Source organism: Mya arenaria, chromosome 1 (assembly GCF_026914265.1).
Source record: "Mya arenaria isolate MELC-2E11 chromosome 1, ASM2691426v1".
NCBI classification, from domain to species: Eukaryota; Metazoa; Mollusca; class Bivalvia; order Myida; family Myidae; genus Mya; species Mya arenaria.
The window spans coordinates 27,069,299-27,095,013 of record NC_069122.1 but is presented as its reverse complement, the minus strand read 5'-3'; the positions used below and the strand labels follow the sequence as shown (position 1 = coordinate 27,095,013).

The 25,715-nt window shown below is 35.1% G+C and overlaps 1 protein-coding gene across 1 annotated transcript; it reads left to right on the top strand.

Annotated features, from left to right (window-relative positions):
* The first annotated feature begins 6,190 nt into the window (after positions 1 to 6,190).
* Positions 6,191 to 24,571, top strand: LOC128233643 (cytochrome P450 3A24-like). The gene is made up of 15 exons (XM_052947422.1): positions 6,191 to 6,323; positions 6,815 to 6,912; positions 8,071 to 8,167; positions 9,285 to 9,337; positions 9,524 to 9,620; positions 10,655 to 10,771; positions 11,526 to 11,617; positions 17,391 to 17,539; positions 17,907 to 18,034; positions 18,232 to 18,313; positions 18,495 to 18,652; positions 19,890 to 19,978; positions 20,229 to 20,366; positions 22,606 to 22,768; positions 23,714 to 24,571. The coding sequence occupies exons 2-15, from the start codon at positions 6,839 to 6,841 to the stop codon at positions 23,795 to 23,797; spliced, it is 1,521 nt and encodes a 506-aa protein (XP_052803382.1). The 5' UTR covers positions 6,191 to 6,323; positions 6,815 to 6,838; the 3' UTR covers positions 23,798 to 24,571.
* Positions 24,572 to 25,715: the final 1,144 nt, after the last annotated feature.

The following is a 25,715-nucleotide window of genomic DNA, read 5'->3' as shown; positions in this document are numbered from 1 at the left end:
TTAAATATGTTATAAGTCTGAACGATCCATTAGATTTCGGGACAAGTTCCACTGACAGGTGAAATTCTTAAATTATTTATAGAAGGAGTTGAAAAGGGACCAGTCATTCGACCCGCATCTACTTCCTACAGCATCTTTTCTAAAACTTCGTCTGCATTTGTTACCGCTGATTGTAAATTCCTCGCCTCATAATAGCGGCGCGGACCTAAATAACCTAACCGGAAACCATGCTTAGACCCGTTTAAAAAGTATATCGACGTGACCCTTGCTTTGGTATGAACAAAGTTAATGTTCGATTGCATTTACGTTTATTGGTCAATATCCCAGGCCTTTTAACCGAGCGAATTTTTCACTGGTATCTAGCGGAGAACCTAGGTCGGAATTGCGAACGGGATGGTAAGAACTGCGGAGGGGAAGGCCGGGCGCGGTAGGCTGCTCCACGGACCTGATATGATGTTCCGTACGAGCCGAGGCGTCGGTTATTTGCACAGGATCTAAGAGGATTATCTGAGTTACAATTAAAACATTTATGCAAGTTGTTGCAATGATATCATCTGCAATGTATATAATTAAAATCATTGCATTTTTGGGCAAGGTTCTCGCTTAATCTGCTGATGACTTTGAAGAGCTAATACAAAAGAGCCACAATTCATAATCGATTTTTGAGAATGGAAGGCCAGTCGGGTCACTGGTTAGACGCAAACAAAACTGCGGTAGGCTGCTCCACGGACCTGATATGATGTTCCGTACGAGCCGAGGCGTCGGTTATTTGCACAGGATCTAAGAGGATTATTTGAGTTACAATTAAAACATTTATGCAAGTAGTTGCAATGATATCATCTGCACTGTATGTAATTAAAACCATTGCATTTCTTGGGCAAGGTTCTCGCTAAATCTGCTGATGACTTTGAAGAGCTAATAAAAAAGAGCCACAATTCATAATCGATTTTTGAGAATGAAAAGCCAGTCGGGTCACTGGTTAGACGCAAACAAAACTGCTGATCTTAATCAAGCCATCCCAGGCCGGGATATTTTTTTAGCCTCAAGCCGAATGTTACTGCCGTACTTAAGTATTTATTGCGTTCTTTGTAATGTGCGGTCAAAAGTTTGGACGCATAAATAAAGGAAGCGTCCGTCCATGAGGAAATATCTTTAATTTTTGCCCAAGATGATATTGGTTTCATCAAAAGCTCCCCGTTCTGACCAAGTGTAAGTGCTTGTTCGTTCGCAGTGTGCGTCTCTCCAAGCAGGGACGCAAACTCGACATAGCTCCCGAGACAATGTTATCTCGTACAGACGGAGAGACAGCGTCCCCTAACTGCGCGTTGATGCTAGGTAACATAGTAGGCACATCAAAATCTAAAGATAACTGGGCGGGGGTAATTATACCTTGCCCGTGGTCTGGCTTTGCTCTCGCATGCATTTGAACGGCCGGTTGCGAAGCACTGGTTGTATGCGACATACGCTGGCCAGAAGTTGTTATCATGTGGTGGGGAGAATGCTTTGATGCCTGGTCATGGGGGTCGTTGTTTCGGCGGCTGGATCCTCGTTTTGGACTGGAACAACATGTGGGGGGTCTTGTTGCCAGAGTCCCTCCCTAGGGATGTACGGTGGTGCAGCCGGAGGATTAAGCCGGGCGGACTTGGCAGACCTGATCTCCTCGCCGATTCGGCACATTTCGGTCCTCTCAGCATGAAACACGAAAGATAAACATTTAATACGCTTACAACAATTGAAGAATAAACAAGTTTACCTTGATATAAATTAGAATTTGTATGCAGATGAGTCACTGCCAAAACGCGAAAATACACTATCTGTATTTACAATCAGAAATTGCATGATAACACTTAGATAGTTATTTAATATCGCTGAATATAAAATAAACGTGCAACTATAAAACTAGATAATGTATTTAACAGATTATTAAAGAAAAAAATCAAAAATGAAAATAATCCAGAATTTAATAAAATAATTGCCAAAGGATGACCTTTCTCTTACGATTGTTGGAGCAAAAGAGGCCTGATAACAATGTGCTTTGTAGAGGGGGCGCACTGCGGCCAATCAAACCAGTTACGTCATGCAATTGCTGGGGATATGGTTATAGAAAATCATTAATTAAATGCATTACAAAGACACCAAGAACGAAAGCTATCCTTAAAGGGGCTGTCTCACGTATGATAAAATAGCGACAAAAGAAAAGAAAATTGTCGAAAACTGACATAAACTTGGCATCGATGTGTACAATGCATTGAAACTTACTAACTGAAGTACCACATAGTTTACAATTTATTTAAGTTTAGCAGTTATATCACATTTTTTTCCATTAAAAAAGATTACTGGGTATGTCTACCAGGTATAATTCATTCCTTATGCGTGATTGGCTAGTCGGTGCTATCACGTGATATTACCGAGGTAGGTGTATAGCTTAATTATGTCACCCGATTAGAATAAGCCTTTGTAGCGCAGTGAGTAAAACGCTGGACTACAATTTTGGCGACTCAGTTTTCGAACCCGGTCTCCGACCCCAATTTTGTTTTACATTTTAGTACTTTTTTACAATTATGATATCAAAGCGTAACACATTTTATTAGATAATTGTCCTGAGATTCGTTACAGGAAAAAACTTGTTTTGGTGCCAATCTGTGACACAGTCCCTTTAAAGGGATAACTTGAATTAAAGTCCGAATTTTGAACTTAGCACAACCATTACCTCGTCTGCAATTTTTCATAAGAACAAGTCATAGCCGGCCATACCATTGGTACCATACTTCCCTCTGAAAATAACAATTCGATTAATATGTAAATGTCTGCCATTCATGGGCACAGCAAAAATATCAGCATTTTTCCATGTTCATGCACCACCACCACCAGTTGATATTATAGAATTTAACCTTTAAAGAAATGTGCGCTTGTTTACGTGTTCAAACCCTCTCCGTCTGACCACTAGCATGATGATCTATTAGTTGGAGGGCTATATTTGTAAACTGGCATCCAATTGTGCCAACATTGAGCTGATAGTCAACATTGAACACTCACTCTACAATTATTATAACGGACCTATAAACCAGGTTTATAGGTTCATGCTACAATATTGATGAATACATATATTTAACTATTATGTCATTGTCAGTCAAAAATTATATTTTGAAAAGTGATATGTTTAAACACGGGCATATAAACCACAGGTCCATGGTTAAAGACATCTAACGACTAATGATAAATAAGAAAGTTTATAAATATAGTGTTAAGAAAGTATTATCAATCTAAGTATAGTCCGATTCAGCATAAAACGTACGGCAAGATAACCGCACACTTGCTTGACAGTTCCAAAATGGCGATGCTTTGATCTGAATAAGTATTCATGAAACACTAGTGTAATAAAAGAAAGGTATTGGCTCAAATAATGTATTTGTAACTTTTGTGTGTTTTATTTACAAATGCAGTGTTAAATATTGTGGAGCTACAGTCGAATGATATATTTTACATTGTTATGGATCAGTCGACTTGTGGCGCTACTTGACTCGCGTAGTATGATTTTTTTTGCATTATTTGCTTGTGCACTTTCGTTAAACACTGGTTCCTGAACGCTTCTGTTTGAGGCCCGGGGGCTCAATGATGCATGCATGTCGAAAAGTAGCATGGTGCCGCCCAAACACGGTAGGGCGTCGCCTATTTCGTAGGTAGGGTTGGGTTACCCGAACCAAATGTATTTTAAGGTCTGATCACGTTGAAGCACCAAGAGACCTCTTCGCAAACAGCTTAAAATAAGATTTGTGTATGAATTATTTACGGCTAACATGAAGTAAAGCGATAGATTTGTCAAAAGCCGTGTACTTTGCCTTAGATTTCAACTCTGAGAAATCAGTTGGTCAAGATTTTCAGGAAAACTTTAGGATATTAGAGAAAGTTCTTTATTACCGTGGATAGAGCTCTTAAATGCGGGGTTTATGGTCTTTGTTTCACAAAAATTCTCCAAATATTAAGAAAGTTCTCTTTAAAAACCTTACCTGAATCGAGACTTGTTGACATTTGTCGCCGTGCACTTTACCAAATAAGTCACGTGGGTTCTCCACCGTGTTATATCTGGATTTGACTGGTTATTGTATCACTTTCATCACGTGACACATATGGTATTTCAACACAATTTTAGTCATAATGGCGTCACGGCGGGGTCAAGACATTATGCAGCCAGTGGGTGCGGGCAGACATTGATAAACTCAAATAAACAAACAAATCGTATCGCAATAGATATCATCATGTCTGTCATGATGGTGCGGTTCTAGCGTATCGCAGTATGAGGTGTATAGTTGAAACCGATAAAATAATATATATTTTAATTAAATTTTGTTTGTTAATTATTTTTAATACAAATTTGTTAACTTAACAAACTAACCGAAAGCCCCCCTTGCTGCTTTGCGTCAATGATCTTCCTTGTAAACAGTTGTATATCATCACTCTATTGGCCGGAATGGAATGGTGCATTAGTATTCGGAAGGTAATGGTTTTAGGTTTGGTCATGAACACTTTGACACGTTCAAAATTTTGTTAAGCAAGTTTTTGGTAAAATTGAATAAATTCTATGAGACGGTATCTAATACGGTTTTCATAGCATTGCCTAAAGACCTGAACTTTATCAATAATAAAACAATATGTATATATATATATATATATATATATATATATATATATATATATATATATATATATATATATATATATATATATATATATATATATATATATATATATATTAGACAGGGGCGGATTCCGGAGTTCGCGTAAGACGGGGCGCACTTTGGAAGTGCAACAGAGAACGTACGCTCTCTTCCCAAACCCACCTGGCTTCATTTTAAACCGCATATATTCTTGTTCTGAGGGAGGGTCGAACGTCAAAAGGTTCCAAGCCAAAGTTTCGCCCCCTGTAACATTAAACGTCCTGGATCCGCCCCTGTATGTTGACCTTGAGCTAGAATAGAAGCTACATATAAACAACGGAGCTAAAACGATTACCGACATTTTGCTATCGTGTAGTATGTGTACATAACACGCGTTGTATAGACCAAATAAGGAATTTATCCCGTTAAACGCGATCTACCTTAAAAGGTTTGTATCGCAAATACCAACTGGCTTGATGTTTACTTAGATTGTACAAATTACAGGGCATATGACCTCGGCCATATTTGACAATTGCAAGATTGCATTAATATATTAGAGATACGATTTTATTGTTAAACAACAAACATATATGTAGCCTCAAATCTTATTGGAATTACCTTATAAGGTATGAACTGCAACAAGTAAACTTCCAACGTAATGTTAGCTTACTAATAGATAATTTTGGATTATAGGCCATTGCGCTACATATTGACCTAGGCCATATTTGCGAATTGCAAGATATCAGACACAAAAAGAGGACCGCCCGACTGTTTCAACGACGATACAGATATATTAAAATTATTTTTTGTATATCTACTACATTAAATAATAACATAAACTCATCAGATATAATGCATAACTATAACAAATAACCACACGTAGCTTCAACTGCTTGCAGAATATATCGACAAACAGTCTTCAACAAATATGTTTTATTGAGTAGTCTCTGTCATTTTCACAAGATGTTTACATTCAATCATCATCAATATCCATATGGCGGTGCCGTATATCGCAAGTCTATAAATACATAATCCTTCCTTCCTTCCTTCCTTCCTTCCTTCCTTCCTTCCTTCCTTCCTTCCTTCCTTCCTTCCTTCCTTCCTTCCTTCCTTCCTTCCTTCCTTCCTTCCTTCCTTCCTTCCTTCCTTCCTTCCTTCCTTCCTGCCTTCCTTCCTTCCTTCCTTCCTGCCTTCCTTCCTTCCTTCCTTCCTTCCTGCCTCCCTCCCTCCCTCCCTCCCTTCCTGCCTTCCTTCCTTCCTGCCTCCCTCCCTCCCTCCCTCCCTCCTGCCTTCCTGCCTGCCTTACTTCCTGCCTTCCTGCCTTCCTGCCTGCCTCCCTCCCTCCCTCCCTCCCCTCCTCTCCCCTCCCCCTTTCCTCCCTTCCCCTTAATCAAATCATTTTTCCTATAAATATGAAGAGCGAAAGCAGTGAAATCTTAAGTGAAAATAATGACTGCGTTTTATTTTGCCCAGTTGAGCTTTGGTGAACTTGCAATGAATGCCCATATTTCATTATTAGTGAGTCATACGCGCCGAGGTATAAAGCCATCAATGTCAACGATTGCGAGCAGAACAGTTCATAAGTTGTGGAATGATATATGCAGAAGGAATTGCGTATCTATTTATAAAATAGAATAATAATTATTAATAATCAATTTCATATACAAGGTAAGTGATTGTCAAGTTTTCTTGCTAAATTTCTTCTTTATTTTCACTATCGATTGTTGTATTACAATCAGTTCATAAATACTTTTCAGCATACACGTCGAAATACGTCGAAATATATATAGCTTAGATAAACGTCAATGCGAGGATAACAGTATGGCCCCAATTTCTCGAAACTTCTTAGGCTTAACAGGCTTAAGTCGCTTATTTCAATTAGCCAAAATTCATACTAATAATGGATTTTGATAAATGAAAATGGTTTCTTCTAATTAGCATACAGATTTGTCTTATTTAATTTATAAAAACTCTTAAAAAAGTAAATATAATGCATATTATAGAACAACAAAAATAGTGAGTTTAGCTTAATCCTGTTATAAGGGACTTAAGAAGTTTCGAGAAATTGGGGCATGGTGACATATGTCTACTACGTTGGTTTTAAAACTCAGTTTAGTTGAAATCTCTGAAGTGTAGTCTCTATTTTATATTTCAAAAAGAGGCCGGTACAGGATACGCCTACAATGGATATACTAGGACTATTTGATCTACCAAGATGGGCCGCTACCATTGTCTTCTTCCTGTTGACTGTCTGTTTGTAAGTAAATTCTTTACATTTAAGCGTTGTCTTATAAACTTATATGATCTAAAAGTACGTTACTGACACAATTATGCTATCAACTATTGTTGGTTGGTACCATGTAATAAAATTGTGGTCTTGTGGTGTGGAGGAGACCAGAGAATCTGGTGTAGATCCAATTTTAAGGGTCAGCGACAACCGATCAATTCGACTTGAGATTAAGCCAGGATTAGGCTGACTCCCCAACACCGATTGATGTATATTTCTAGGTTTTAAGGGAAATAACTCCTGCAATTTCCTTTAGTGCCATATGACCTTTACTACTGACTGACACACGAACCAAACGATGAAATCATTCTTTTTCTTCTTCAGATTTAAACAAGATGCCAGTCCTTATTACGATCACACGTATTATTTAAAGAATCCGTTTTAAGAATGTCAGAACATCTCCTTCTCGAAACTTATTATTCCCTTATCACAGGATTAAGATAAGCTCAATATTTTTGTTTTTCAATAATTTGCGTAATATTTACTTCTTTGAGATTTTATCACAATAAACCATTTTTCACGTATCAAAATCCAATTTCGGCTTATTGAAATAAGCGACTTAAGCCTGTTAAGCTTAAGAAGTTTTGAAAAATTCAGAGCATTAAAAGGCCTGTTTTTAGTTGAATATATTTGTAAGGGGTGTTATCTAATGTAAGTATGAGGAAGAAATGCACACCTTCATGTAACATGTCACTAAATTGTACAGGTCGTATAAAACGTCAGATCATACGCCACTGAAAGAAATAACAGAAGTTCACCTCCTTCACACCACTATGTGTCTCAAAATTGTGATTGATATCTTAACCATATATTGTGCCATAACAATGACTGACAGTATCTGAGTGTTTATATATTGTCTTAACACGTATCGAAATCTAAGTTGTCATTCAAAGGAATGTTATAAGCTATTAAACGTACAGTCGCACCCCGTTCGCTCGAACTCCCAGGGACCGGCGAAAATACCTCGAGCCTCGGAAAATTCGAGCCAAGCGGGAAGGTTTACCTTCAGTTATAATAAAGGAATCGGTCCTTTCATCTATCTCGAGCCAACGAGGAATTCGAGACAAGCGAGTTCGAGCCAACGGGTTTCGGCTGATACAATGATACTGACTGTTTTTTAACGTGTAGGTACACCTGGTACAAACAAAGCTACTTCAAAAGGATGGGAATCAAACAGAGGAAGACCCTCTTCTTTCTAGGGGACATGGTTGACATTGTTAAAAAGGTAAAAGCGGCCATATTTGAAACCGTATTATCAATATAAATTTACCATATGAGTAACCACACTACTGCTTTTAATCATTTACTTGAATTAATTTGTTCATAAGTTAAATAAAAATGACATTCTCTTTAAAAATCAATCTTCGATATTATAAATAGTAACAAAGGTGGTAAGGACACATTCATCTCTTAAATTAGAATCGATACCTAAATTGTTTTGTTTATTCTTTAACTTACACCTCTGAAAAGTTGTTTATTAATCTATTCTAAAGTGTATATAAACAGTTTTTAAAGCTATTGAATAAGGCATACTTGCACATTGAAAAGTTGGTAAATATGAGTTATAATAAAAGCCCCATCTATTCACTAGACAAACAATTCACTCTCAATATCACAAACACCGCCATTTATTTACAAAAAAACATAATAAAGATACAATGTTTTTAAAGGAGAGCTATTATTTTTTGGTTTAAATGCATTATTAGTTAAAACTAATTAACATTTTTTAATGAATTTTTCAATGAATAGATATGAAGCAACGATTTCCCTAGTTAGAATGCGCCATAATATCTCAAATATTTTTTGTAATATACTTAGTAGGTAAATCTAAATGTAAATTTGTATTGCACCCTTGAAAGGTCGGTTTGGCAAGATACCATATACTATTTATACAATTTAAACTGATCTAAATCAGCTTGCACAGCTCATCAACCGACAATAAAGAGATTGAGATATTTTCGCTAACATGGATTCTATGCTTTATTGGAAAAAAAGATGCAGGAAACACGGTATTTCTACCTTATGAGACGATAGTTGATCACTGTAAATCTTTTCGCACTCACCAGTCATTTAATATTTGTGCATTTCGAGCTAATGAATACACGGTTACAATCTTGTTTTTTTTCCCATCAATGCATTGACCAGTAAGTAGTTAGGGGTTTATTACTAAAAATTAATGTTTGTTATACATGTCTATGTATTGATTCTTATAATACGAGTGCAACTTTAAGAAATAACCTCATTTTAAATGTCGGACCAATTTTTGTATTGGTAAAAGGGAATGACAAAGAGTGTTACTATTTTAAACAATACCTTGTAACTTTCCATGATAAATATTTCAGGGTATTGGATACCTTGACTTACAGGATTACAAGAAATATGGAAAAACTTTCGGGTAATTACCTAATTATAGTGATTCATACAGTAGTTTAAACTACATTATACTCACTAAAGATCAACAATAGCTTGTTTTTTTAAGCTTGCTATTATCGAAGATAAACAATCCAGAGTTACATTCAATGCAATATATATATAATTTGTTTTGAATTATAGTAATTTAGTAAACAATCTATTTCCTTAGGACCTACACGGGAAACAGGCCAACATTGGTGATCAGTGACCCTGAAATCATCAAACAAATCACAGTGAAGCAGTTCGACAAATTCACCAACAGATCGGTGAGTGAATAAATCAGGCCCAATTCAAAATATTTGTAAGTTTCATTTTCATAAGGAATGTCTTGTTCATACGTTTTCCTCATATATTGCATACTTCTTCAGAACAAATGTAGGTAATACGCGGCTCACTCAGACTGAAAGCCGTTGTGGACAATATACAATACGCAGCATGTTGACTGTTGTTTTACAATAGTTTTGAAATATTGCACATAGAGTAGAAGGCTATAGGGGCTTGACATCAGATGGTCTTAAATAAGGCCAATCCAGTATTTCCACAAAACAAGCCTAGACTCGTAATTACGAGCTAGTATGAGGCCGATGATCATTTTACATGATTCAAATAATATTTTGTCGTTGTTTCCGCTTAGTTTACCCGTTTAAAACAAGCGCACAATGCTTTCCAATTTTACGTTTTTTTATATTACGCATTTGAAAGTCATGTAATTGGTACAGATAATATACAAAAGCTATTCATACATTAACTTGAATTCACGTGGAAGACTAGCCTAGTAAATCTCGGATGGGATTTTTTTTTTCTTTTTCCTTGCAATTGACGCATCTGGTGTCTAGTCCCTTTACGTTTATTATAAAAACATTATCGATTTTATCTTCACAATAACCTATAATTCATGGTGTTTTTTAATGCTATTTTAAGAACGGGATATACATAACATAGATTCCGATATCCAATCCTTCTGTAATCGTGTTTAATTTTGCATAATATAGATGACTCTGGGAAATGATGACCAGCTTGAGTTGACTTAAGTGGAAAAACTGCATATATGTGTTTATTGTAACTCACATTCTAGTCGAGTTTTGATGATGACATTTGTTGAATTTAATATCTTATCGAAATGGAACATCCTTTTTTGAGTCTGTGACTTAATTTGAGACTGTTCGTAAGAATGGTCCCAAGAGTCCAGCAGTCTTCCATATATGCATTATTAAAGTTTACAGAGGGGTTTAATTTCGATTTCATCCCACCTGTTGTTTTGAAACTTGCCATGTCATCTATTTCTTAATTTGTTTTTCAGCAAATGATAAACCTACCTGAGTTTTGGAAGTCAGCTGTTTCTCTTGCTGAGGGACACACGTGGAGGAACATAAGGCATACCCTCAGTCCAACTTTTACTTCTGGGAAAATGAGACATGTGAGTCTATGTTTAAGTTTAAGGTTCACTAGCGGGATGCAAGACATGTGTGATGTTCCAGTTCATTAGATGGATGCAAAGCGCATGTAACAAATGCATAAGTAATGCTCAGTTGTCGTCACAAAATTGCCCACTTTTGGATTTAACTGCTTCAATGCGTTCAATGTTGTTATTTAGTGCTCAAAGAAATAAAACTATCAAACATAGGCAATTTGCTTAAATTATCCAGAAATATTTGGAAAGATCATGTTGCTTACCTCAAACAATTAATTAAATTGTAAATAAAAAAGAATGGAGCTGTCCCTTAATTTTTTTAATTTTTTTCCAAATATTTTTTTAATTGTTGTCATTTTATTATTTAAGAATCAAATTGTTTTCGCTTTCAAAGTTACTTTATTCTAGTAAATTTAGAAAGTCAATAATAGGTTGCCAATACTTTTACTTCGCCCTAAAAAGCGCCTTACAGAGCTATACAACTTGAGCATGTACTTTGAAAAACGTGGTACCGAAATTCCGCTTGCTACAATTGAAACAATAGTAATGCTATTTATTTTTGGTTACTACGCCGTTCATGGCCATTAAATTATGCATTTCAATTTTGTCTCGTCCGGTTTGACAGTACAGACAAGTGTTATCGTGTTCTAGAACTCGAACTATACCGTGTTTAATGTATGTCAGTTAAATATAAATATGCTTTTCCGCTTTGTGATGTTATTTATGTATAGTAGTTTAGGATATTTTCTTATTTCTGTAGATGGGTCCATATTTGCAAAGATGTCTCGACGTTTTCCATGAAGTTCTCGACAAAAAAATTCAGGAGTGTCCGGAGGGTTTCGACATTGACTCGTAAGTAGCTATCTCATGCTCCTTGCAATCTTATATTCTTAGCAATCTCAAGATCTAAGCTATCTCATGACCATAGCCATCTCATGATCCAAGCTATCTCATCTTCATAGCTTGACTATGCTCCTAGCTATCTCATGCTCCCAGCTATCCCATGCTCCTAGCTATCTCATGCTCCTAGCTATCTCATCTTCCTAGCTTGACTATGCTCCTAGCTATCTCAGTCTAATGCTCCTAGTTATCTCATTCTCCTTGCTATATTATGATCCAAGCTCTGGCATGCTCCAAGCAATCTCATGCTCCTAGCAATCTCATGCTCCTAGCCATCTCATGCTCCTAGATGTCTCATGCTCCTAGCCATCTCATGCTCCTAGATGTCTCATGCTCCTAGCCACCTCATGCTCCTAGATGTCTCATGCTCCTAGCTATCTCATGTTCCTAGCTATCTCAGTATCCTAGCTATTTCATGCTCCTAGCCTTCTCATGCACATAGCTATCTCAGTATCCTAGCTATCTCATCACCTAGATATCTCATGCTTTTAGTTACCGTATTCTCTGAGCTATCCCATGCTCCAAGCTATCTTATGTTCTAAGCTATCTCATGATTTAAGCTATCTCATGCTCCTAGCTATCTCATGCTCCTAGCTAGCCCACGTTCCTAGCTTTCTCATTCTCCTAACTATCTCATGTTTCAAGCTATCTCATGCTCCTAGCTATCTCATACTCCTAGCTATCTCATGCTCCTAGCTATCTCATCTTCCTAGCTTGACTATGCTCCTATCTCAGTATCCTTGCTATATTATGTTCCTAGCTATCTCATGTTCCTAGCTATCTTATGTTCCTAGCTATCTCATGTTCCAAACTATCTCATGTTCCAAGCTATCTCTTGCTCCTAGCTATCTCATGTTCCAAGCTATCTCATGCTACTAGCTACCTCATGCGCCTAGCTATCTCATATTTCATGCTATCTCATGCTCCTAGCTATCTCATGTTCCTAGCTATACCATTCTCCTAACTATCTCATTTTCTAAGCTATCTCATGGTCCTAGCTATCTTTTGATCCTAGCTATCTCATGCTCCTAGCTATCTTATGATCCTAGCTGTCTCATGCTCCTAGCTATCTCATACTCCTAACTATCTCATGTTCTAAGATATCTCATGCTCCTAGCTATTTCATGATCCTAGCTATCTCATGCTCCTAGCTATCTTATTTGCATTATACATGAGAACACAAATGCAAAATCCCACTGTGAACTTTTAAAAGCCACAATGATCCAAAGCATACGCTGACAATTAACACAATCCACAACAAAGCTTTGAATCGGGCTCAAGGATACACGTTCTCCTAGACCGGGAAATCCGGGTAGCGCGGTGGGGCGAAATAAAGCGATTTTTGAATTTTCAACATAATTATAATTGCGCACAATAAAGGATGGCTTAAAAAATGTTGTTGTTCATGCCAATGTATGATTATATTTAACACCTTTGACTTTAAAGATACAAACTAAAAGGCATTTATTAAGGTACATATTATAACAAATGAGCCTTTATAAATGTTGTTTTATTTTTTATTGTATTTTTATTGGCTACGTGGCCACAAATTTGCCCATGCATATAAGTCAAATGAGTTTAACACGATATTGCATTTAAATAAAAACATCTTTTTTTTTGTATCAACCTATACGTGTGGGGGCCTTATGTGTGGGATAAAAATATTCAAAACAATCAATTACAAAGAGGATATTAAATGTTTTCTTCGCTGTAAGATCGTAATATAGTTCACCGAGTGAGCACCAAAGGTATATTATACGAGTGGGGTATATTCAATAAATGCGTATATACAGTATACCAATATACACATTTGGTGTTCCAGAATTGAAATATAAAGCAATCTTACACTGCAAACAATATTTTTACTTTTAAATCGATAAGAAGACATTCAATTTTAGCTCGCAAAATTGCTTACAACAACGTGTTCATGAAAGACGTCGTTAAAATTGTGTCCCTGTCCTGAGCGCGCTGTTTTTTTCATTTAAAAGTATTATGAAGAGCAGACTAAAACCTTAAAACAGTGAATTATCATATTATTTTACTGATAAATCTCTACAAATCGCCGGAAAGCATAAAATAAATATTTATAAACATCACCGGAAAGCATATAATAAATATCTATAAACATCTTCGAAAAGCATGTAATAAATCTCTATAAACATCTCCGGAGAGAATATCATAAATCTCTATAAACATATCCGGAAAGAAAATCATAAATCTCTATAAACATCTCCGGAAAGAATATCATAAATCTCTATAAACATCTCCGGAAAGAAAATCCGGAATCTCTATAAACATCTCCGGAGAGAATATCATAAATCTCTATAAACATCTCCGGAGAGAATATCATAAATCTCTATAAACATCTCCGGAGAGAATATCATAAATCTCTATAAACATCTCCGGAGAGAATATCATAAATCTCTATAAATATCTCCGGAGAGAATATCATAAATCTCTATAAACATATGCGGAAAGAATATCATAAATCTCTATAATCATATCTGGAAAGAATATCATAAATCTCTAAAATCATCTCCGAAAAGCATATAATAAATCTCTATAATCATCTCCGGAAAGAATATCATAAATCTCTATAAACATATCCGGAGAGAATATCATAAATCTCTATAAACATCTCCGGAGAGAATATCATAAATCTCTATAAACATATCCGGAAAGAATATCATAAATCTCTATAAACATATCCGGAGAGAATATCATAAATCTCTATAAACATCCCCGGAGAGAATATTATAAATCTCTATAAACATATCCGGAGAGAATATCATAAATCTCTATAAACATCTCCGGAAAGAATATTATAAATCTCTATAATCATATCCGGAAAGAAAATCCGGAAAGAATATCATAAATCTCTATAATCATCTCCGGAAAGAATATCATAAATCTCTATAAACATCCCCGGAGAGAATATCATAAATCTCTATAAACATATCCGGAAAGAATATTATAAATCTCTATAATCATATCCGGAAAGAAAATCCGGAAAGAATATCATAAATCTCTATAATCATCTCCGGAAAGAATATTATAAATCTCTATAAACATATCCGGAAAGAAAATCCGGAAAGAATATCATAAATCTCTATAATCATATCAGGAAAGAATATCATAAATCTCTATAATCATCTCCGGAAAGAATATTATAAATCTCTATAATCATCTCCGGAAAGAATATTATAAATCTCTATAATCATCTCCGGAAAGAAAATCCGGAAAGAATATCATAAATCTCTATAATCATCTCCGGAAAGAATATCATAAATCTCTATAAACATATCCGGAAAGAATATTATAAATCTCTATAATCATCTCCGGAAAGAATATCATAAATCTCTATAATCATCTCCGGAAAGAATATCATAAATCTCTATAAACATATCCGGAAAGAATATCATAAATCTCTATAATCATCTCCGGAAAGAATATCATAAATCTCTATAAACATATCCGGAAAGAATATCATAAATCTCTATAATCATCTCTGGAAAGAATATTATAAATCTCTATAATCATCTCCGGAAAAAATATCATAAATCTCTATAATCATCTCCGGAAAGAATATCAATAAACATCTCCGGAAAGAATATATAAATCTCTATAAACATCTCCGAAAATCATATAATAAATCTCTATAATCATCTCCGGTAAACATATTATAAATTATTATATACATCTCCGGAAAGCAAATAATAAAAATAGCGGCCATCTTTCAAACAAGCACACGACAGAATATCGTAAGACCAAGAATAACAAGGGAGTGTCACACTTTGAGTTTCACTACAATTTATTGTTAAAGGGGAGTCACACTTGTGGTTTCACTAACAATTGAATGTTAAGGGAGTGTCACACTTTGAGTTTCACTTACAATTTATTGTTAAGGGGGAGTCACACTTGTGGTTTCACTAACAATTGAATGTTAAGGGAGTGTCACACTGGGTTTCACTTACCATTGAATGTTAAGGGAGTGTCACACTGGGTTTCACTATCAATTGAATGTTAAGGGGGTGTCACACTGGGTTTCACTTACATTTGAATGTTAAGGGAGTGTCACACTGGGTTTCACTTACAATTTGAATGTAAAGGGAGTTTCACACTTTGAGTTTCACTTACAATTTATTGTTAAGGGGGTGTCACACTTGTGGTTTCACTAACAATTGAATGTTAAGGGAGTGTCACACTGGGTTCCACTAACAATTGAATGTTAAGGGAATGTCACACTTTGAGTTTCACTTACAATTTATTGTTAAGGGGGTGTCACACTTGTGGTTTCACTAACAATTGAATGTTTAGTGAGTGTCACACTGGGTTTCACTAACAATTGAATGTTAAGGGAGTGTCACACTTGGTTTCACTAACAATTGAATGTTAAGGGAGTGTCACACTGGGTTTCACTTACATTTGAATGTTTAGGGAGTGTCACACTGGGTTTCACTTACATTTCAATGTTATGGGAGTGTCACACTTGGTTTGACTTACATTTGAATGTTAAGGCAGTGTCACACTGGGTTTCACTTACCATTGAATCTTAAGGGAGTGTCACACTGGGTTTCACTTACAATTGAATGTTAAGGGAGTGTCACACTGGGTTTCACTTACAGTTTATTGTTAAGGGAGTGTCACACTGGGTTTCACTTACATTTGCATGTTAAGGGAGTGTCACACTGGGTTTCACTAACAATTGAATGTTTAGTGAGTGTCACACTGGGTTTCACTAACAATTGAATGTTAAGGGAGTGTCACACTTGGTTTCACTAACAATTGAATGTTAAGGGAGTGTCACACTGGGTTTCACTTACATTTGAATGTTTAGGGAGTGTCACACTGGGTTTCACTTACATTTCAATGTTATGGGAGTGTCACACTTGGTTTGACTTACATTTGAATGTTAAGGCAGTGTCACACTGGGTTTCACTTACCATTGAATCTTAAGGGAGTGTCACACTGGGTTTCACTTACAATTGAATGTTAAGGGAGTGTCACACTGGGTTTCACTTACAGTTTATTGTTAAGGGAGTGTCACACTGGGTTCACTTACATTTCAATGTTATGGGAGTGTCACACTTGGTTTGACTTACATTTGAATGTTAAGGGAGTGTCACACTGGGTTTCACTTACAATTGAATGTTAAGGGAGTGTCACACTTTGGGTTTCACTTACAACAGAATGTTAAGGGAGTGTCACACAGGGTTTCATTTACAAACATCCAATAAACTTTACAAGACTTACCAATACAAATTATTCATTACGAAGTATACATCACGACATCGCTAAAATATGTATTTGAAAAAGAGATCGTAAGATAATTGCTGTGATAAAATGTATGCATTTGTATGTATAACACACTCAACATCCGCAAAAGCCAACAGTCCGATCCATGGAATGGCTCACGAAGTCTATGCATTTAGGCCCTTTAATGTCAAACTGAACGACCAACTTGTATTATAACAAAAACGGATCGAACGTGCTTTTTTGTGTTTCTTTCGATTTGATTTCGATAGAAAACATTCCTACGTTTCGCATACTTGTACCCATACCGCAAAAGTGACGTCATCTCGGTTCCCCTGGCAACCAACTTCTGGAGGAGTACACTTCTGCTGGTGCGTTTACTACCGGTGCTCATTCACTTATAATAATAAAGCTTTGCTTATTTCTTGTGATTTCCGATTATATTACTCAAACCTTTCCTGGGTATTTTCAGCGCGGTCCGTGGATACACGATGGACGTTATATGTAGCACTGGGTTCGGAACGGAAGTCAGCGCCCAGACAGACCCTGACAATCCGTTTAACAAACACGCCAAAGCCGCCTTGACGTTTAACCCAGTCAGCCCTACGTTTCTCTTTCTTGGTAAACCAGTATTAAATGTGCAGAACTTTCATTTCTTTCATAATTGATTTGCAACAAATAGTAGCCATGTCGATAAAAATATAAAACACTTGTAAATCACTATTAAGTCCGTATCCAGAGAATCAACCAATACAGGTGGCCATTTTCGACCGTAGTAAAAAATAACATTAAATGGGCTCGTACTTTCAGCTCATGGGCCAGAGGTGGCTAGCATTGCCACCAGACAATTCCAACACATTTATAAGCACGTAGTCTTTAAAACCAGCTTTGGCTTAATAGAGTTCTGTATGATTTTTATCTATTTGTTTGTTCAAGATATCGGTGTATTTCAAAACATATTTATTGACAAAATACGTTTCTGTTTCAGTCTTCTTTCCTGATATTGCGGGGGCTTTTCCAAAACTGTTTCCTACGAATTTCGTACCAAAAGACTCGCTCGATTTCTTCATTGATGCTTCAAAATCATTTATTGCCGAAAGAAAAAACAGTAGCTCGGTAAGTTCGAGTCGTTGCATCTTTAGAATCTTGTTGAGCTTTTTGGGCAAAAAATATTTTAATGCATCTATTCTTACTGTCAATTAATATGCTCAATCTAGAGAAGACTGCTTTGTTGATTCATGATCAGTTTCCGTAAAATATGCTTTCACTGTTATTAATAGAGATTATATTTATCGTGCATATACTTTATCAAGAAACACAGAGACCTTTTACAACTGATGGTAAATGCCCAGATTGGTGAAGACGAGAAAACACCAAATGAAACTCGAACACAAGGTACGATCTTATACCGTTGCATTGCATGTTATAGTGAATACATTAATATTCGAAGTACATTTGATTTACCTCTAGAGGTATTTAAACCTATAGCATAGTAGGTGTTTTATTAACTATATATACAAATATACATGTAGCTGATCAAAAGTCAAATGTAAATCTTAAATTTGTCCTCGCCCAGGTTTAACAGATACCGAGATCATTGCCAACTCCATCGTCTTTATGTTGGCCGGCTTTGACACCACTGCCTCAACAATAGCATGGATGCTTTATGAACTTGCAATGAATCCAGATGCCCAGGAAAAACTCATAAATTCCATTGACCAGGAAATCGGCGAGGTATGTGTTAAATAATTCACACGTTCATAGATTCCATTTACCAAGAAATCGGCGAGGTGTGCGTTTAATGAATCATATGCTCATAGATTCCATTGATCAAAATCAGCTTGGGATGTGTTAAATGATTCGCTTTTTTAAACACCTAACCTTAGTGAATTTATTGCTGTCTTAATAAGCGGGTGGAATGTAGCTTTGACAATGTTTCACGTATACCATAAGTATCAATGAGCGTTATCAATGAATAAGAAGCTATTAATACCATATGTCTTGGTGTACGTTTATTGCTCTAAAGGATTGCTCCTCCTAAACGTTTTCTTTATAATTGATATTCGATTATTCCATTCGAATATGTATGTCTAATATCATGTCATTTGTATACCTTTACAAATTGCGGGACTGGTGTCATTATGGATGTGAACGCAGTTAGGCTGGTTAACGTATGAAAAGTTTATGACTGGGTTTGTCCCTGTAGTTCCTGAAATACTGAAACAACACTAAAGATGCAAAACAATTCAGTTGCTATAGTATTCATTGCTCCTTTCATATACAACTTACAATCTTACAAAGTTTTTTTTAAAAGGATTGTCATTGGCAAATCTTTTCTCGAAGCTTTATGACCATTGGTTTTCTCATGTTTCCATAGCAACCATGGATTTCGTTCCGATATATTTTGACTACATTCATAGTCCTTGTTTAAATCGGCACAAAGTATTAAAAAAACAAAAATGAATCATCATTTCATTCTAAGTGTATGTCCTTAAAGATTCTGTATTAAGAAAATATTTTAAATTATAAGCTAGTTGTAATATTGATACGTTAATTTTGCACTTCATTTGAATACTGTTCTTTCATAATGACGTCATGTGAATGACGTCATATTTAGTACAGTGCGACCAACAATATGATTGATATAATGTTGAAATAACTTGTTTCACAATCGTTTAAAAATATATATGTTTCAACTAAATCTAGTAATCAAATGCGAAACACATGGTCTCACGTTTCATACACAATTTTGGTGACATCATCATGACATTTTCAGAATTACTTCCTGAAATGTCATTTACTTCAAATACCTCAAAACACTGTGATAGCAAATATATGTCCAGAGGCCTAAAACCGCGTGATGCGGCTCATACATGTAAATCGATGTAAATCAATTCAGTTGCTATAGTATGCAATGCTCCTTTCCATATCCAACTTACAAACGTTTGCACATGCATTGTAATATTTTCAGAGTAAGCTCTCCTACGATAACGTGTTTAACATGCGCTACATGGACATGGTAATGTCAGAGACACTGCGCGTGCACCCCATAGTGCAAAGGTAATTTGTGTAACAGAATAAAGACTCCAGTCAATCAAACAACCAGTTTATCAGTTGTCGATACTTCTGCGGATGCAATGAATGCATCTATCATTATTTTTTTATGTTTGAAATTGTTAACACTTCGAAATACCGTTGTTGGAGATTTAAATGTTCAATCTCATATGCTTGCGTTGTTTAAAGAGGTAATGATTTACCTTCATGTAATGCATTCTTAAGATGCTTAATTAGCGTTTTTCTTTCTGTACAGAATAAACAGAGACGCATCTGAAGATATTGAAATCAATGGATTGAAAATCAAGAAGGGCATGGATTGTACCTATTGTCCGTCAATACTGCACTTTGCCGAAGAGTATTGGGATGAGCCAAACAAGTTTGATCCGGAAAGGTGGGTCCTTTTCCTTTTTTTTCTTAACAAAAATGACGTTTGACAGGTTAAGCAATATAAAGTTGGCATGCTTGAACTAGCAGTATTGGTATTACGTAATTTGAGATTTTTTTAAATAAGCAATACTTTGTCATAAAGTGACAAAATACTATAGTCTACATTAGAGCACAAACAGAGAAATGCATGGGTTGCCGGGGCGTTATCAGCGAGCTTTCTTGATTCAAACCTAATTGTGTTTTTTTTTTTATTGAAATCGCGATTATGACCGTTTCATAGATTTTAACATTTGGATTTTATAAAATATTGTGTGTCATTGTATTCATCGTTTTAATTGACAACAAAAGTTTCTCTTAAAAGATATTGCGTTTCAGTGAAATATAATAAAATTGAAACTGTCAAATTACAATATCGGTATTTGTGTTCAAAGACCAAGCCAGATATCGTTGTCTGTCTTGACATAAGGCTTCATATAAAGTACAACAATTTGCATTTATATGAGAACCTACAAAACAAACACAACTGTAGCTATGCTTTGTTCACCGCAGCTTTAAATGGCCATATTTTTAAGAAATAGGAGTATATATATAGAAATATGTTATTTTGAGCTATATTGTTCGCATATGGTGTCCGGCTGCGTCGATTTTTACGCGATTATATATTTGTTCTCGGGTCATATCAAGTAAAATAAAAAATGAACGCTTTCCGCCACCTTCGGTACAAAAACCAAACACCAATGTATGGCTTACAGTCGTAACGTTTTTTGGAATATTTGCATTAAGTACCACAAACTTCTCTTGGTAGACATATGAAACTTTATTTCGTTCATTTTAAAATGAACATAAATTCTAAATAATGAATAAGCAAAGATTACGAACTGTTTATAGCAAATGATAGAAATATGCAAAACTTATACCGTCTTCCAATGTTTATTTATCAGATACTCCACATGAACTTGCATGCAACAAATAAATCAACAATTAGAATGAGTTAGTTACGAAATAACCGTTTACAAACATGGTAACATTTTATTATAAACATGTATGTGTATTTTGAACTATTTTTCTCTCTGGTTCGGTCAAACGTATGCAATGAGTTTCAATTTGAAAGAAAGGCCAAAACGAAAATATTAAAGGACGCTTCCTTCAGGCTCATTACAAGGTTAAATAATCATGTAATGGCAGCAAATCGGTATTCAAAGTATTTAAGACTATTTTCAGAAAGCTTTCAGATTAAGTTTATATATTCTTTAAGTTGAACAAACTACAATAAGCAACTGTCAACTAATAAAATTCATATTTCTGACCCTTTGACAAAAGAAGTCCCTTTAAATTATTTCGATAACAATTATTGAAAATTGGTTAAAAACCTTGTGTTAACATTTACCGTTTAAAAAAATATAAATATCATTAGCGCACTTCATTGGTCAGTGCAGAATAAAATGACAATGGGGCCATAGAAGTCACGACCTAAACGCTGTGCTCCCACGCTTGAATAACTTAAAGATGTACTCTTACACCCAGATAAGATTAACCACAATAAAATATACTGTTTTAATGTTCAAAAACGGATGAATATATGTCGAAAACAATGGTTCTTATGAAGGATACCGAGTTTAATTTGAAAGAAATGAGCATAAAACACGCTATTTCTACCTTATGAGACTATCGTAGACCACAGTAAATATTTTAACATTCACCAATCATGCTACACGATTACAATATTTTTTATCAGTTACTGATATTTTCCATTACTGCATTATTTAGTAAGAAGTTAAAGGTTAATTATTTAAAATTGATGTTTGTCATATATGTGTATGTACTCATTTTGAATAAGAGTGCTACTTTAACCGCATCAAGTTGTCCAGTAAGCGTGCATTGAAATGTGTGTTTTCTTCTGTCAGAATGGGGTAGTTTAAGGCATCTCCACATATCGTAAAACCAAGGTTTTATTAAAAAAAAAAAAAAAAAACACAACCTTTATCAATCAAACATTTTCGATGGAATTTTCAGAAAATATGAGTAGCCATGCATTGAATTCTAAGCGAAAGGAATTTTAGAAAATCAGTTCTTTTTCAGCATACATTTATTGTCAATCAAATTGAACTAACATATTTTTAATTTGCCAGGACAGTTATTCTGTCCGGGTTTAGTGCCTTTTCATTTCTAAATTATACTAGTATATAAATTGAGTTGGTTGAGGAATTCGTTATCATTATATATTATGTTCGGAAACATTCTAGGTTTTCTCCCGAAAACAAGGACCGCATCAACGAATATGCCTACATGCCGTTTGGTCTTGGTCCAAGAAACTGTATTGGTATGAGGCTGGCGCAGCTAGAGGTAAAGATGACCATCATCAGCCTTCTCCAGAAATACAGGATCCACAAAACGGACCAACTTCAGGTATGTACGTTATGTATAGTGTTATGACGCTGCTTAAGGTGAAGAAGACAAACCTTTTGCAGAAAGAGTCCACAAGAGTCTGTACAGTGTTATGTACAGTATTTTGGCACAGCTTGAAGTGAAGGTAACCATCATAAGCCTTCTCCAGAAATACATGATCCACAAAACGGTATGTTACGGTTATGTTCAGCGTAAGAATATATGCAGATCAATGTATAGATTTATGACAGTAAGAGGATGAACATGACCATCATAAGCCTTCTGTAGAGGTACATGGTCAATAAGACTGATCAACTTCAGGTATGTATGTTAAGTATTATGACACTTTTAAAAGTGAAGATGACCATCATAAGCCTTTTTAAGAAATACAGAGAATTATACTTCCACAAGTCTTCATGTATGAATGATGTACAGTGTGAGAACATAATTAGAGGTGGCGATGACCATCATAAGCCTTTTGCAGAAATACGGGAACAACATGACTTTTTATGTCACACATGCAATTCAAAAGAAGCGCAATGTTTTCCTCTTGTAGCCATTATCGAATTCATATATTAAAAGAATGTATTCTAAGAAGTGTGTAAGTACCGTCAGTGGATCAATATCCAAATGATGATAGTTGATAGCAGATTATTTATTTCTGTAACAATGCAGCTAAATAAGAATGTTGAGTTTGTCTAATGCAACAGTACCCAGTTAATTTTACTGTCTCAATGAAACGACGGACCCGTAATTATCTATTCGAATCTTAGTTTAACATAATGTTTAGCAGCATAGTCAAAGTTCCGTTTGTTTGACAAGTTATTTAAAGATACTCATAGGTAACGACGGACACATTTATCAATAGTAGGAAGACTCAAAAAGCCTTTATGGTTAAACTATATATCAAGTCAACTCTGAAAAGCGAAATATAATCCAGTAAGAGTATATATGTCTCACCAACAGGTACCGATGCCCTCTGATAAGGCATCTGGCGGCATCAACAAACCTGGGAAGCCCATACACCTGCGATTTGAAAGAAGGAAGTGACGTCAATCCCGAAATACCAAAAAACAATGTGACCGTTTATAAAGAAACGAACAAACATGGGCGTTTTGCAACTTTTTTCACAATACATTATTAAACAAGTTTCAAGACATCATATGACATAAGTATAGTATTGATAAAACCATTGATGTAATCTATGCAAGTTAGTTGCCGCTATTTGAGTAACATTCCTTCGAGATAGACGAATTTCTTCTATTCTTAAGTATCTTTTTACCAGATAGTATCTGATTTATGACAAATATTGCCACTAGCAAAGGAATACAGGTAATGCTTTAGAGTATAATCATTATTGCATATCAACCATCAGTGGTTGTAATACGGCATTTTGACTTGTAGAATGTATTGAGCTATGTATATTTTGAGGATATGACAATATCCAGAACAGAGTGTGTGTTTATTTTTATAGGATGCATATTGGTCAGTTAAAATAGTTTTACGAAAGTTGCAATACGCTGGTCATTCGAAGATTTGGTTTCATTTTCTCTATTTGTTACTATTAAGAACATACAATGCAAACGTGGTCCTATAAAGTGATGCATTGTGGAAAATATATTTAAGTTAATTGTTTTGCTTTTTCTTTTGTGCATTTCTGTTAATATTTCTTTCTATATAGTATAGCATCAACGTTTTCAATCTTGCTAAAGATTTCACTTTCCTTTAATATCGATTAGTTTTCATTGATTGTATACTCAGTCATAAGTTGTTGTTTTTTATTTAGAATTAGTTTTATATGATGAAATAAAAGCATAGACAGGATTCTGTTGTTCGGACTTTCAGTATTGAGAGGAGTGCACACCCATTAAGGGCCTTCCACAGTGAAAACGTCTTTTAAAGGACCAAAACATAAAATGTTTCCAAATATCTTTTTTATTACGTCTTGATGTTCAATAATTTTCAAGCATAATACTTACACCCTTTCTAAATTTTTAGGTGCCGAGAAATTAATAACGAAGTTTTATCAGATATCAATCAAAAAGAATTTGCATTTTTTCAGAAATTTCTTCATACGAAATTGATATGTTTTGTTTCAAAATGACTACCAAATCAATTGCATTGCCAAAAATGTACATGATGCAGATATTTAAATTTGGTGCAGGGCTAACTTTTAATAGTTCACATATGGGCAGTCTTTATGACAAATGATCCACGGTTTGTTATAAGTGGCGATCATATTTTATGAAGGCATCCATAAGAGCAGATATTTAGAGAAAAAAATACAAGATAACCTGATTTTTTTCCCCATGACTTTATATAATTTGTAATTTGGAGTTAGACATCAAACACAAAAAAATAACATATTATTTGCTGGTGACAACATTCTAGTAAAAATCATAATTAAACTATAATTGATAAATAAAATGATACCATGGCAACCACATTTCAATTCAATACAATATGAAACACATTAGGGGATCAAACTAGAGCTCTTAAAAACTAATCAAAATACAAAAGTCTTGGCATTAAAAGCTACCAGAAATACAAAACTACAGGCATTAAAAACTACTCAAACCATAAAAGTCTAGGCATTAAAAACTACTCAAACCATAAAAGTCTAGGCATTAAAAACTACTCAAATTGCTAAAGTTAAGGCAATCACTTTAGAAAAACCCTTTAAAAGGTAAGAATTAGTATAAAAAACGTCTGTTGCTGGTGTGATTTAAGTCCAGAGTGGTTCAGTGTTATGCATGAAAACACTTAAATTATCCAAAGATTTAGAAATAGTATATTCAATTTTTAGTTTTAGTAGGTTTATTTTGCATCTTGTAGCTATACTCACTATACACACTATACTCACTATACACACTATACTCACTATACTCACTATACACACTATACTCACTATACTCACTATACACACTATACTCACTATACTCACTATACACACTATACTCACTATACT